This window comes from Giardia intestinalis, chromosome 1 (genome assembly GCF_000002435.2).
Source record: "Giardia intestinalis strain WB C6 chromosome 1, whole genome shotgun sequence".
In the NCBI taxonomy this organism is placed as follows: domain Eukaryota; phylum Fornicata; order Diplomonadida; family Hexamitidae; genus Giardia; species Giardia duodenalis.
In genome coordinates, this window is record NC_051856.1 from 290,027 (window position 1) to 303,378 (window position 13,352).

General features: G+C 52.0%; 5 protein-coding genes and 1 pseudogene across 6 annotated transcripts, besides 1 other annotated feature; 2 read left to right on the plus strand and 4 right to left on the minus strand.

Moving 5' to 3' along the window:
• Positions 1-1,014: 1,014 nt before the first annotated feature.
• Positions 1,015-3,051, minus strand: GL50803_0050380 (High cysteine membrane protein Group 5; the record flags this gene model as incomplete). The annotated part of the gene is made up of 1 exon (XM_038046150.1): positions 1,015-3,051. One exon carries the CDS (start codon positions 3,049-3,051, stop codon positions 1,015-1,017), a length of 2,037 nt encoding a protein of 678 aa, XP_037901558.1.
• A 1,228-nt stretch (positions 3,052-4,279) lies between these two features.
• GL50803_0050381 lies at positions 4,280-5,554 on the minus strand (annotated as a pseudogene). The gene has a single exon.
• Positions 4,280-5,554: a sequence feature (pVSP).
• Positions 5,555-6,530: 976 nt separating this feature from the next.
• GL50803_0013342 (uncharacterized protein) lies at positions 6,531-7,127 on the plus strand (the record flags this gene model as incomplete). The annotated part of the gene is made up of 1 exon (XM_001707925.2): positions 6,531-7,127. The coding sequence occupies one exon, from the start codon at positions 6,531-6,533 to the stop codon at positions 7,125-7,127; it is 597 nt and encodes a 198-aa protein (XP_001707977.2).
• Positions 7,128-7,184: 57 nt separating this feature from the next.
• On the plus strand, positions 7,185-8,723 carry GL50803_007035 (uncharacterized protein; the record flags this gene model as incomplete). Its single annotated transcript, XM_001707924.2, has 1 exon — positions 7,185-8,723. One exon carries the CDS (start codon positions 7,185-7,187, stop codon positions 8,721-8,723), a length of 1,539 nt encoding a protein of 512 aa, XP_001707976.2.
• Positions 8,724-8,774: 51 nt separating this feature from the next.
• Positions 8,775-10,151, minus strand: GL50803_0033769 (NADH oxidase; the record flags this gene model as incomplete). Its single annotated transcript, XM_001707922.2, has 1 exon — positions 8,775-10,151. One exon carries the CDS (start codon positions 10,149-10,151, stop codon positions 8,775-8,777), a length of 1,377 nt encoding a protein of 458 aa, XP_001707974.2.
• Positions 10,152-10,326: 175 nt separating this feature from the next.
• On the minus strand, positions 10,327-13,314 carry GL50803_007031 (putative Spindle pole protein; the record flags this gene model as incomplete). Its single annotated transcript, XM_001707921.1, has 1 exon — positions 10,327-13,314. One exon carries the CDS (start codon positions 13,312-13,314, stop codon positions 10,327-10,329), a length of 2,988 nt encoding a protein of 995 aa, XP_001707973.1.
• Between the last annotated feature and the right edge of the window lie 38 nt (positions 13,315-13,352).

Sequence of the window (13,352 nt, forward strand, 5' to 3'; positions counted from 1 at the left end):
GGAGCCCGGTGCGGTCATCGGTGCCTGGGCCTGTGTCTCGTGCAGCGCGGGCTGGAGAGCAGACACAGCCCCCGACCAGAGCCCGGCCGCCACAACTGCGATCACCTCATCCACCACCGAAGTAGCTCACTGGAAGCTTAGGGGCACATACAGACACCGCCCCCCGGTCTCCACCAGGAGCTCCTCCAGCCCTCACCGCCCCATACCCCTGCCTCACCAACCAGCCGGCCCGCTACGGGACCCAGGTGACCGCGACTGTGGGAGCGCGGCCCGGGCCACAGCTGACCGGACACCGAGGAGCGGCCAGCGGAGAGCCCGATGGCAGCCCCTGACAGACGGAAGCATCCAAAAAGACGGCGACCCGAGCTTCACCCACCACGAAGGAAGACCAAGGAGAGGCGCCACGGGTAGACCAGAGAGTCCGCGAGAAGGCCAGGGCCCTGGACGCACACACCCACGGAGCGACCGAGGAAGGCGCCGGGCTCCTCGTGTGCCGATAGCGGGGATCCCCTTGCTGCGCCGTCCGCGGCCAGCACTCGTCTCCGGGCACGGCCAAAGGAGCGCGGCTTGTCTGGGAGCTCTCTGGGCCGCATCTAGGCAGGCGCAGCGAGCACAGGGAGGAGACCCGACCTCCTTCCCCGTCTTCTCCTGCTCCCGGAGCTGGGTGGCGCCGGGCGTCGGAACCAGACGTCCGAGACGCCGCCCGATACGAGGAAGTGGACTAAGAACGTATTTGCTGGAAACCACCTCAGCGATCAACACTGTATCATCCTCGGAGTCACATACAGTGCCACGGCCGATGGCAAGACAGATTAATCACGTCCCGGAATGCGCCACTCCTATGCCCGCTGCTCTCACAGCCGTCGCCGGCCCCCAGGTAGTCAACGACCGTGGTGACACCAGCATACATACTTCTGCCTTGTTTACTAGGAGAAGGGCTGTATTGTCCCAGCACGATAGAAACTGGGTACGCATACAAGCAAGGCAGACAGGAGAAGACATTGATCTGCGCCGTCACAGAAGATCCGGCTCCTCTAGAAGGAACTCGTTGTGGCTCTCTGACCCGGAATTTATGCTGCGTAATTTGCTAACTCGGACCCCCCGCTTCTTCGCAAGATTGACGAGGAACGGAGTAGCCACGATGAAACCGACGATGATGAGGCCCAAGATAACAATCGTAGAGATGAGTCCTGCACCCCTGCTGGAGAAGTTAAAGTCCGGCTTATCGCAGTAGAGACCCATGATTGAGCTGATGGCGAAAACCTGGCCAGACGTGCACCGCTCGCAAGAAATCACTTTCTTACTATCTATAACACAGGACGCACACCCACTTAGGCATTTAACGCATGTATTGTCACTATTAAAATAGTATCCCTGCACACACTCACCAGACTCACAAGTAGCGTCTGTACACTCTCCCTTGCAGCCTTCCAAGCACGGGGAGCACCGATCTCCATTAGCCGAAACGCCATAGCCGGCTAGGCACTCGCTGCACGAAGAGCCATTAGATGAATAGACTTTGCAATTTTCTACTTGTCCTTTTATGCAATTTTTATTATCAGACGACAGATAGAATCCTTTCTTGCAAACGCTACATTGATCTATTGAGGAAACACACATCTCACAGTTGGCGACCCTACATTCTTCTAACGTATTTTTGCTACTATCATACCGGTAGCCATTGAACCCTGTTTTGCACTCGGAAAGTGACGCTCCAGTGCATATTTGGCAATTTTCTACGCACTTCTCACACATACCGTTGGTCAGATAAAAGCCTCCTCTGCATGCACTGCAACCCTGTGCAGAATCCGAAGCACTCTTCGCTTTAATACAGTTCTCCATCACGGAACCCACTTCGATGCACCTTCCATTCTGCAGGACAAAGCCCTCATCGCAATTAGTGCAGTTCGTTGCGGCGTTCTCACAAGTAAGGCAGTTGTCGTCACAATAAACACAGAGATTATCATACAGATAGTATCCATCCAGACACTCAGTACAATGAAAGCGATCGCTGCACTCTATGCAGCCCGCGATCGAACCATAGCAGGGGAGACAAAGATCATTCTCTAAGAATCCCTTATTTGTGCAGTCTATCGATGGGGGATTAGAGCACCAGATACCATATATCTTTGGTCCTACAATAGGCTGAATCGAACCCTTACACCGAGTACAAATGGGAACAGTTTGTTCTTGATCGAAGTAGCAGCTGTCACAGCCAGATGGACACTCAACGCACCTGGTCATGTATGAAGGATAGTAATATCCTGGCTTGCATCCGGCCGAAAGGCACTTCCCAGGAAGCTGGTATTCGCTATTGGCACAGACTTCGCAGTTGCTCCCACATGCTTGGCAGGCGCCTTCAGAAGTGAGGGCATAGCCGGGCATGCAGAAAGTGCACTTGCTGGAATCGCACGTGCTGCAATTGCCAGTACAACTTACACATGTTGCTGATTGTGACGTTGTTGATGGCGTAGAAAGCCTATAACCTGGCTTGCAGACAGTGCATGCTCCATCATCTGCGCAAGTGTCACAGTTAGCACTGGTACAGGCAGCTGGACTCTTCGTCGAGGGGTTAACATAGTACCCTGAGGCGGCCCTCGTGCACTCAGTGGCGCTCTTGCAGGATAGACAGTTATCAGCACACTTTGTGCAGGGGGCTGATCCCGCGCCCGAGTGGAAGTACCCCTCTGCGCAGGTCATGCACTTTCCTGTGTCATGGACGCACTTGCTACATCCTGGATATAAGTCATTGGGCTCCTTGCACGTCCCGTCCTGTGCTCTGCAGTGGGCCTCGCTGCACGCTGTGCACTTCCCCGGGCCGGTGCAGCGCTCACAGGTGGGATCGCACGGCTTGCAGTACCCTCCCTCGAGATACGCCCCGGAAGCGCACCTCGTGCACGCGCCTGCCCCGGTGCACTCCAGGCACCACTTTATCGCCGCAGCGCACTCAACACACATGCTCCCGGTCAGGTAGTGGTTTTTGGGGCAGCTCATCTTCCCTCCACGCGAAGGCGCGGTGGCCAGAGCGACGAGCACCACCAACGCATGCATCAACAGCTGTCTAAAAGTATTAATTTTTAATCTTAGATCGTGTTATTAGTGGAAGTAGTGTTTGCTTGTTACCTCCTATTCGAGTAAATCTTTCGATTAAAGCGAGTCCCCATGCGCCTCGTTGCGACGCCCGGCGCCACCCAGCTCCGGGAGCAGGAGAAGACGGGGAAGGAGGTCGGGTCTCCTCCCTGTGCTCGCTGCGCCTGCCTAGATGCGGCCCAGAGAGCTCCCAGACAAGCCGCGCTCCTTTGGCCGTGCCCGGAGACGAGTGCTGGCCGCGGACGGCGCAGCAAGGGGATCCCCGCTATCGGCACACGAGGAGCCCGGCGCCTTCCTCGGTCGCTCCGTGGGTGTGTGCGTCCAGGGCCCTGGCCTTCTCGCGGACTCTCTGGTCTACCCGTGGCGCCTCTCCTTGGTCTTCCTTCGTGGTGGGTGAAGCTCGGGTCGCCGTCTTTTTGGATGCTTCCGTCTGTCAGGGGCTGCCATCGGGCTCTCCGCTGGCCGCTCCTCGGTGTCCGGTCAGCTGTGGCCCGGGCCGCGCTCCCACAGTCGCGGTCACCTGGGTCCCGTAGCGGGCCGGCTGGTTGGTGAGGCAGGGGTATGGGGCGGTGAGGGCTGGAGGAGCTCCTGGTGGAGACCGGGGGGCGGTGTCTGTATGTGCCCCTAAGCTTCCAGTGAGCTACTTCGGTGGTGGATGAGGTGATCGCAGTTGTGGCGGCCGGGCTCTGGTCGGGGGCTGTGTCTGCTCTCCAGCCCGCGCTGCACGAGACACAGGCCCAGGCACCGATGACCGCACCGGGCTCCTGGTCGTCCCTCTGCAGGAGTAGAGGGGAGCCCCTGCCTGCTGTCACAACCACCCGCCCTCAGAGGGCCAGGATTGGGCGGGCTATCCGTGCGGCCTCTAAGTGCACAGCAGGCGGCCCAGCTCTGGTGCACCGCACAGGAGAGGATCTAGTGGCGGCTAACGATAGCGCAAGAACCCTAGCCCGGCCGCCCGCTTCCTGTCGAGGACACCGGGCGGAGAAGGCTGGGGCAGAGGGCGGCGGTCGCGCCACTCTCAGACGGCACGGGCCTCTTGGATCCGGGCAGCCGCGAGCTCGAGAACCAGTTGGCAAACACGGCACCCAGACGGCCGGCTGCTCCCCTGGCGCATACTACAGGGCAGAGCTGCGACGAGGCCTCGGAGGGCGGATGGATATTAGCCGACACATTTACTACCTAAGTACATCTACGCTTTGCCTCTGCAGATGAACCACCAGCAGAGGAAGCCGACGAGCCCTCCGACGACGACGATGGCTGCGACGGAGATGCCAGCGATGGCGCCCGTGGAGAGCCCGCTCTTGTTGCTAGAAGGAGGATCAACGGGTTTGGTATCGGTTCCGTCTCCATCAGATGAATCCTTTGCAAGGCATATGAACTTCGTAGAATATCTGCATAAGGTACATTTATCATTACCCTGTGAACACGGATCACATTTTCCAGCGGTGTTTTCATCGCTTTGTTTGTAGTATCCGGCGGCACATACTTTGCATTTGCTAGCATCATTGGCTGCACTACACGTCTTACAGCTAGGATGGCATGTCTGAGTAGAGCAGTCTCCGCTGCTAGCAGCCAACTCGTTCGCACAGGTTTGGCACGACCCCCCATTGGCTGTCTTACATACCTGCATGCCAGGCTGTCTCGTTGTCTGATAGCATCCACCTTCGAGAAGAAAGTATCCTGTTTCGCATTCTTTACATGCGCCTTCCTCCACTCGCTTGCATGATGCAGCTGCCCTAGCGCTAACAGTGCAGTTACCGTTCAGTGGTGCTTGCTTGGCGTCGCTGCATTTGGAGCAATACTTGGCCTCTCCGATAGTTGCGCCGCACTCTGCACAGCCATTCATACCTGCCTTACATTCATCTACACACGAGCCGCCATAATCTAGGTTGCTTTCGCTACTATACTGAAGCACCTTCTTTGCAGGGCAGCTCGAGCATTGATCAGCCGTCTTTGTACACATCTTGCATGCAGGACTACACTTCTCACACTTATTAGTAGACTTATCGCTGTAATAGCCTTCGAGAGCCTCACAGTCGTCTACACACTGACCCGTGGAGGTGAGATATTTGTCAGTAGCACACTTTGCGCAGACGTTCTCCTCGTTACAGCTGTCGCACCCATCCACACTGCACGGTATGCACGCCGTCTTGTCCGTGGTAGGCGTATTTCCTTCTGTGCACGCATCGCAGGTTACAGCGCCTCCGCTTTCTGTGCATGTCCGGCAATTGGGTATGCCTTTATGTGCTGCATCACCGCAAGGAACGCACTGCTTTTTGCCGTCTACATCGTCGTTGGGGAAGAATCCTCCGGTGCACCGGTTCCTTTCTACGCAGGATGTTGCGCCGGCCTCTGTCTTCAAGTAGTCGCTAGCGCACTCGGTGCAGGTAGCGGCCCCCGCAGCCTCGGGCTTCGCGCACTTGGCGCAGCCCGTGACGGCCCGGTGAGCGCTTCCGGCACGCATGCCCCGTAGGTCTAAGTTGTACAGTGTTTGTGAACTGTAGCGGAGACAGAGAAAGGTGGAAGCTGCATGCAACTTCCATCGCGGGAGTGCACGTCCCCGGTGGTCTATGAAAATAACCTCATGCTGCCAAGGTTTTACTGCGTACGAAAGTTAGTAACATGGTACTGGAGACAATCGGTGGATGGAATGAATCATCATCACCAGGAGGTAAGTTTTCTAGGAGCCTACACCGAGTACTCCCACACTCACAAGGAATCTCCCCTAGACCTCCCTCATGTACGCTGCTATTTCTGAGGGCACTGAGATAACTTAAAGGTACCCCCTCGACAGGGACAGAATGAACAGTAACAAGTACACCGCATTCATCCTTGTTGTCAAGGCCGAGCAGAGGGCTATGTTGGAACTACTCAAGCCAACCAACAAGAGGGATATGGAGGCAGTGAGTCTCTGATTCCTCTCTAAAAACGAAGAGGTAAGGCAAATATAAGACCAGCAGTATTTACATGTCTATACACTGCTGCTCCAATGAGACAGTTCAGCTGGACACGTTACTTTTGTCAGAGTGTTGGTAAAGTATACGGATGAATTGAAGAGTGATCACGGCAGCACTGTCTTTATATATACAGTTGCTAATGATCACAAAGAATTTGTAGGATTGCTATTGAATAAAAGAGGGGCCTACAGGATACTAGCCGTTGAACTACTCTTATATTAGCGGCATAGCATAACAAATCAGAATATGTCAAACTTCTCGCAGAGAAAAAGAGAAGTATAAAGACCATTCGGAGCTGGGATAGTCTTTTGCTCGGTCGACTACGTTTGCTGTGTATAGAAAGGAAGACTACAACTATCATAGTGTTTTCCACAAGAGTTCAGGGAGTAGCAAATTTGGTTGGTATAAATGATAGCTCTTCATAGATTCTCAAGAGTGATGACGGCGAAAACAATAAATTCTGGAACACAAGAATCGGTGATTATGTCTAAGGCGGCTCCGCAAGCTAGAAAGATAACACATTCTGAGGTTTTTCTTAAGGCAGAGAAGCTGGGACAGATTGTCCGTAATCAGCGCGGGGCTGTCACGGCTGACACAATAAGAAATGTTTTCGAATACCTTGACTTCGACAACAAGCGCTACATAACAATTCCCGTTCTAACAGGGTTCCTTACACAGTGCGAAGTCGTTGCAGATGATGTCTCTGTCTATAATGAAATCTTGCGCTATCGTGAGTCTCGAATAAAGAAAGACGAGTATTTTGAAAAGCCTTCGATGGCCAAAGTGATGATTTCTCTAGAGGAGTTCTCATATTTCATGCTGTGCTCCACATTTACCAGCAAAGAGCTCCAGCCCATTCGGGAGTCATTTGAGTTGCTAGAGAAGATTACGCCGTCTCTGCGTGCTGACCAGCCAGGAACCCTTAAAACTAACATTCTATTTAGAGAGCTACAGTTCTGGGGAATTATGACCCAAGATGAAATAGAACAAATAAGGCCCTTTTTTGGCATACTCCCAGACAGAAAAACAATGGATGTTATCAACGCCGAGAAGATTCTGGCCCGGGTTTGTCTGGATTGAACATGGTTATCAGTAAACCGGTTGGTCTCTCTCGCCCGTAAAAATAAAGAATTAAAAATGAAGGCGGTGCACCCAAGCTTCTCTCTGGAGGACGCTCACCGCGCCTATGAATCTAAGGATTATAAGACAGCAGTATCTGTCTACAGAGATATTCTTCTTCAAATTGAGGATGAGTCCGCCATAGCAGATCTAAATATTTGTCGACACTTCTTTGCCTTTGGTAAGTCTCTTCTGGAATATGCACGTCACTTCAACAAGGAATACACCGATTATTTACAGCAGAGAGAAGAATATGCAGAGGTCAAAGGAAGCCTACCTGTGGGCATGGCCGAAGAAGACGAAACTAGTGAGGAGCTTCAAGACCTGACGTCCATTTTGCCTCCCGAGAAATATTTCGATATGGCAAAGCAGGTTTTCGGGGTCGCTGTGACAATTGCACAGAATGCCATTGTTGAAGCACTTAATGGCATGGACATGAAAAAGGCAGCCATATCTGCCTCTCTAGGACCATCTAGTAGCGAGGTTACAAGGCAAATTAAATTCAAACGGGTCTCTGATGCATGTAGAGAAGAGCTTAAGCTTCCGGTCAACCTATGTTTTAGCTCTATGTACAATTTGATGCTTTGCAAGTTAGAACAAGGGATATCCGTGACACTGGAATTTAAGGAGCTGTTTGCTGTCGCAATAGACCACGGGTTCTCTGTAACAGAGATGATTGACGGGACATTTGCGCTCTACACATTCTTCAACGTTCTTTCGGATTACTATGAAGAGAAAAAGCTTAAAAAATCCCTGGAAGAGTTTGAAAAGACGGTAGGCACAGTGCCTACTGCTGATTCGCCTGAGAATGCAGATAGGGATGTTATGCAGCTGTCACATGTCTCCACAAGCTCTACCACGGATGCGGAAGTTCCGCCAGAAGAACTCCTAATAGAAATCTTGAAAGATTTACACACCTATTACTCCGTTTGTCTGGCAAACGCTAAAATCATGACCAAAAGAAGTGTACTGGGCCGTCTCCGGCAGACGAAGGAAGGCGCCACCATTGAGAGCGACGCCACTGAGAACTTGCGTCTTCTAGAGCGAAAGTTGCATAGCCTGAATTGCGGGTTCAAGAACTATTTAGTGGAAAAACATCTGTGTGCAACAACGTTTGGACAGTCCACCAGAAAAAGCCAAATATGTAACTTTGGTCACGAGAGTATTAGTGACGGAGATGTCTCCTACGATTCTAATATCAAGGAGAAGAAGGCTTTAGTTGCAGATACTCAGCATCGAATTGTATCTCTGAGCACACTTAGAGCTTCTGGTGTCTCTGAAGAAACCATCAGTTCCCTAAGAGCCTCTATTAGCGATCCAAATGGAACAGTGAAGCCTTCACACCACAGTGACGATGACAGCTCAGACGACGAGGACTTTGTTCCTTCTTCTTCCGAAGATACCTCCGATGTGCTCATAAACTCTGGTTGCAGTTCCAGCAGTGAATCTGGCAAATCATCCACCCGGTCGTCCTCGGACTCCTCTTACTCTTCCTCCTCGTCCTCCCTATCTTCCAGCTCCTCGTCGTCCTCGCCCACCTCATCCTCGTCAGATTAGCTTGTAAACTGCGCAACCACACAGTGCCTGTGCTAGATATTTACTCATTACTCAGTCCTTCTTGTTTATCGCACTAATAGCAGCAACGTTGAGCGTATTCCACGGGTTGTTGTAGTGGGGCTGGAAGAAAAAGTCCTGGACAGCCATCTTTTCAATCGTGTACCTGTTCTGGATACACACAGCAAGTGCATTCATGACCTGGTTGACAGACGCTTCCGACATCATTTGCCCACCAAGGACCCGGTGCGTATCCCCGTCGTAGACAAGCTTCACCATGACGTTTGCGTTGGTTGGCATAAACCCAGGCCTGTCCGTGTCATTAATGATGACGGATTTAACATTCTTGATGCCAGCAAGTAAGGCGCCCTCCTCCGTCAGGCCCGTTGAAGCCATATGGTGCTTGAATATGCGGATCCCCGACGTGCCCTCCGTTCCGATAAGCCTGAGGTGCTTCAGCTTGAGGATATGCGCAGCAGCGGCCAGGCCTGTACGGATGGCATTAGTTGCAAGGGGCATGTACCTATCCTCATCTGTGACCGTGTAGTGGATCGTCGCACAGTCTCCAATGGCGTATACACCGGGCAGACTCGTCCTCGCACACTCATCAATGATGATCGCCTTCGATGGGTGGTGAACGTCGAGTTTGACACCGTGACGCTCCGCAGACTCCAGGATCATCTCCGTGACTGGGCGGAAGCCGATACAAAGAATAGCCGCGTCTCCACTGTAGACACCCTTACTGGTCCTGACAACAATCTTGCCATCGTCCTCGTCAAAGGCCTCCAGTCTCTCACCCATCTGGAGCTGAACGCCATGGGCACGCATCTCATCCTCGCAGATGTCAGTGAATTCCTTGTCGAAGTTACGAGACATGATCCTACCAGAGCCGTCAATAAGCGTGCACGGCTGGTTCTTCAGCCCGAAGGCCTCGGCAAGCTCGACACCGATGTACCCCGCCCCGATAACTACGCAGTGCTTGGTGTTCTCCTCGTGAGAAAACGTTTCGACGATTTTCTTGGCGTGCATATAGTTCTTGCAGAGAAGGACCTTGTCGCTCTTGATGCCCGGGATGTCAGGGATGATTGGCCAGGAGCCCGTGGCAAAGACAATCTTGTCATACCTCTCCGTCACAGTCTCATTGGTCACGAGGCTAACTGCGGTAAGCTTCTTGGTAGTAAAGTCGATATCCGTGACGTTGTACTGCATGTGGCAGACACACCCGAGTCCCGCAAGGTCATCCGGGTTGGAGTAAAAGAGCGACTCCATGTCCTTAACCGTCCCGTGGACACCGAGAGCTATCCCGCAGGACAGAAAAGACAGGTTGTCGTTTCTCTCGTAGATGGAGACCTCGATGCTTGGGTCATGCTGCTTGATGGTCTTCGCGACGGCTGTTCCACCGTGGTTGCACCCAAGGATGATGACCTTCATTGCCCTTCTTTGTTTTTGGTCTCCAAAAGTCAAATTAATTAAATTTATATCTTGAAGAGTAAGTTTGACATTTTGCATGCGCCCTGTCACACCGTCGACGCATCCCAGATTTACTTGCCCAGACACGAATCTGTACAAGACCAATATTTACAAAGAAATCCGTTTCAATCCTAAATCACGGTAGATCGGCATCCAACATATTAATTCTGGCTGTCAGGGCCACTATAGTTTTGTCCCTGGCTTGTAGCTCATTCTTCAGCTGCTCAATCTCCGCCTGGAGAACGGAGTCAATCGCTGAAGAGTCCAGAGAGTTCATCAGGGCATCACGCAGCTTTGCCACCTCCCTCTTCTTATCACGAAGCTCTTCTCTGATATTGTCAAGCTCTGTCTTAGATGACTGTGGTAACGATGCCGTGTTAGCTGACGGTAAATACATGGTTCCCTCCCGAGTAGAGTTGTATGTAGCCGTACTCAATAGGCTCTTCATCTGCTGATCCTGAGACTTTATGGCCATGCGCAAGTTAGCTGTTTCTTTATCTTTCTCTTCAACGGTACTTCGAAGACACGTAAAAGCTGTTTCCTGACTGGCAATGGATTGCTTCAGCCTATCAACCAGTTTATCTTTGGCCCGTAATTCTCCGCGGAGACGGTCTATCTCGGTCTTTTGCAATTGCTGAAGGCTATCTGAGCCTGGACTGTTCTTTAACCTCTTAATTTCTAAGTCCCGAGACACTAGAAGCTTTCGGAGCCGTTCTACTTCGCACTCGCGCTCCTTAAACAACTGCTCATAGTCAACGCCGTCGCCTGCTCCATTCCTCGCACGCTCTATCGCCTGATCGCCCAAATTTGCAATGCAAGCACGCAGACGTTCTATTTCCTGATCCTTTTGGGCTATCAAATCAGAGGACGGGAGGGGATCCTGGGGAACTATGTGACTGGCAGTCTTCAGAAGGGCATCCTGTGCATCCTTAAGCTGTGATTCTAGCTCTGCAGTTCTCGCATGCATGTCAACCAATTCCTGTTCTAGAGCCTCGCGGGCCTTAGAAACTTCATCAGCATCCAGGATTTCGATGGGCTTTGCCGGTATGGGTGCTTGCTGAACGTCCTCAGCAGCAATCTGCGATGCCGTTGCGGACGCAGGGGTATCGGAGGCCTCAGACGCCTCCCCTTTCTTCTTACCCTTCTTTGTTTTGTCCGCTTTGTCGTTCTTATCTGCCTTTGACTTGGACGCTTTCCCACGAGCAGACAGAGGTGCTGACGGTGTGACAGATGCCGCCTGATTTGGTGTGGAGACTTGACCCGTTGACGTGGCATGAAGCTGCTCCTTCAGTTTCGCTATCTCGTCATCACGTTCCTGAATTTGGACTTTCAATGCTTCCCTTTCCTCATCAGAAAGTCCGCTCTGAACAGGGACAGCAGGAACTGGCTTCTGCTCCTCGGCAGGGGTCTCCGCAATAGAAGTGTCGGATGACTCTGTTCCTTTCTTCCTATCTTTCTTCCCATGTTCTGATTTAGAGGCCTTACTCTTCACCGATGCAGGTGCTGATAGAGCAGGTGATTCTTGTACGCCCTCCTTGGCTTCTAGCAGAAGAGTGGGAACTGGAGCAGCAGCCTTTAGAGATTGCTGGTACGACTGTTCGAAGAAGACTTCACAGAGAGAGCGAAGTCTCTCAATCTCAATGTCGCGCGCTTTAAGCAATGGCCCGAAGTCTGGTGCGCTCTCCGTAGTAAGCGGAAGCATTCTTTCTGCCAAGACAGGAAGCTGAGCAGTGATAGAGTCAGGATTGGGCGTTTCAGAGGGCTCTCCACCTCTGATGCTACCTCTTCTGCTTGTCTTTGCACTGGTTTTTGCACTAGTCTTAGCACTAGTCTTATCTCCGCGCTTTTTGTCTTCTTTTGCAGACCCCTTCTTGGCTTTAGAGGTAGATGTTTCCTCTTCTGGGGGAACCTCCGGCTTGACCACAGGTGGCTGGGCGCGTGCATCCTCTAGCTCAATCTTCAGTTGCCTTATCTCCTCCTCATGGGCATCTCGTAAACGCTTCAGCTCTGCCAGCTTTCCCTCTAAATCAATAACCTTCAATTGAAGAGCATTGGCGTCGGAATACTCAGACATCACACGGCCGGCAGAAGGAATATACACACTCGGCAGTTCATATGTATACTCGGTCTTATCAGAAAGACAGACACCCAACTTATCAATCTCTTGAAGCTGGGCTGCAGCGGATGGCTTCTTCTTTCCTCCTGTTCCAACAAGTTTTTTAATGTCTTCATAAGACTTCTGTGCATCCCCATAAGAGGGAAGCGACTCTAACGCAGATAGTCTCTCTTTCAGCCCTTCTAAAAGAGAAACCGCTTCAGCAATCTCCTTTAACGCATTATCCGGAGTAGAATACTGACTGATGTGATACCTAGCAACAACTTCATAGTAGTGCTTCTTAAAAAGAGCGGTGTACCAGAGTCCATAGTAAACGTCCGTGGCTTCCGAGAGCTTATCGAAAAACTCCGTTGCATGAGTAAAGTTGCGATGTGCCTTTGCCGCTTCTTGAGCTATCAAAGCTGGAGCTCCTTTCGCTGCGACGTACCTCGAGACTTCAGATTCGTATCCGCAGCCCCTGACAGTGTGGAGAATCGCCATCAGGTAGTTGCGATCGACAAAGTCACAGCCGGACGAGTCGGCAAGTGGCTGAATCTCCGAAACTATCTCTGACGCCTTTTCAAAAAGATTTGCAGCCTGTGCGAAGAGACTCAGAACGTTTTCCTTCTGATCTGGACTCGACGCCTGGCGGGCCAACAAGACCCCCAGATTATACAGAATGTTAACGACATCGATCATAAGCGGCTCTAGGAACGACGTTGCCTCGCCTGTAGCGGCAGCTTCTTCGAATATCCAGTGATGACTATGTTGTGAAATTAGCTCTTTGAACTCCTTCGATGCCCACGGAAGCTGTTTGGCCAACGGCAACGCCAAAGAGTACGCCTCTTTAAGCGAGTCCATGTTTTTAACATCCGTACGCAAAGCACTGTACCTCTCGATAGTCTGAACTAGGTCCGAAGACGCTGATGCAGGCAGTCCGTCCCCCATATTTTGAATAGCCTTGAGCAGGGCATTATCATCTGCAGGCACACGCAGCGGAAGCGCGAGAGCGCAAGGATTCTGATGCATCTTTTTATTGCCGCCAAAAAAGTGGAGTGCTCAAAAAT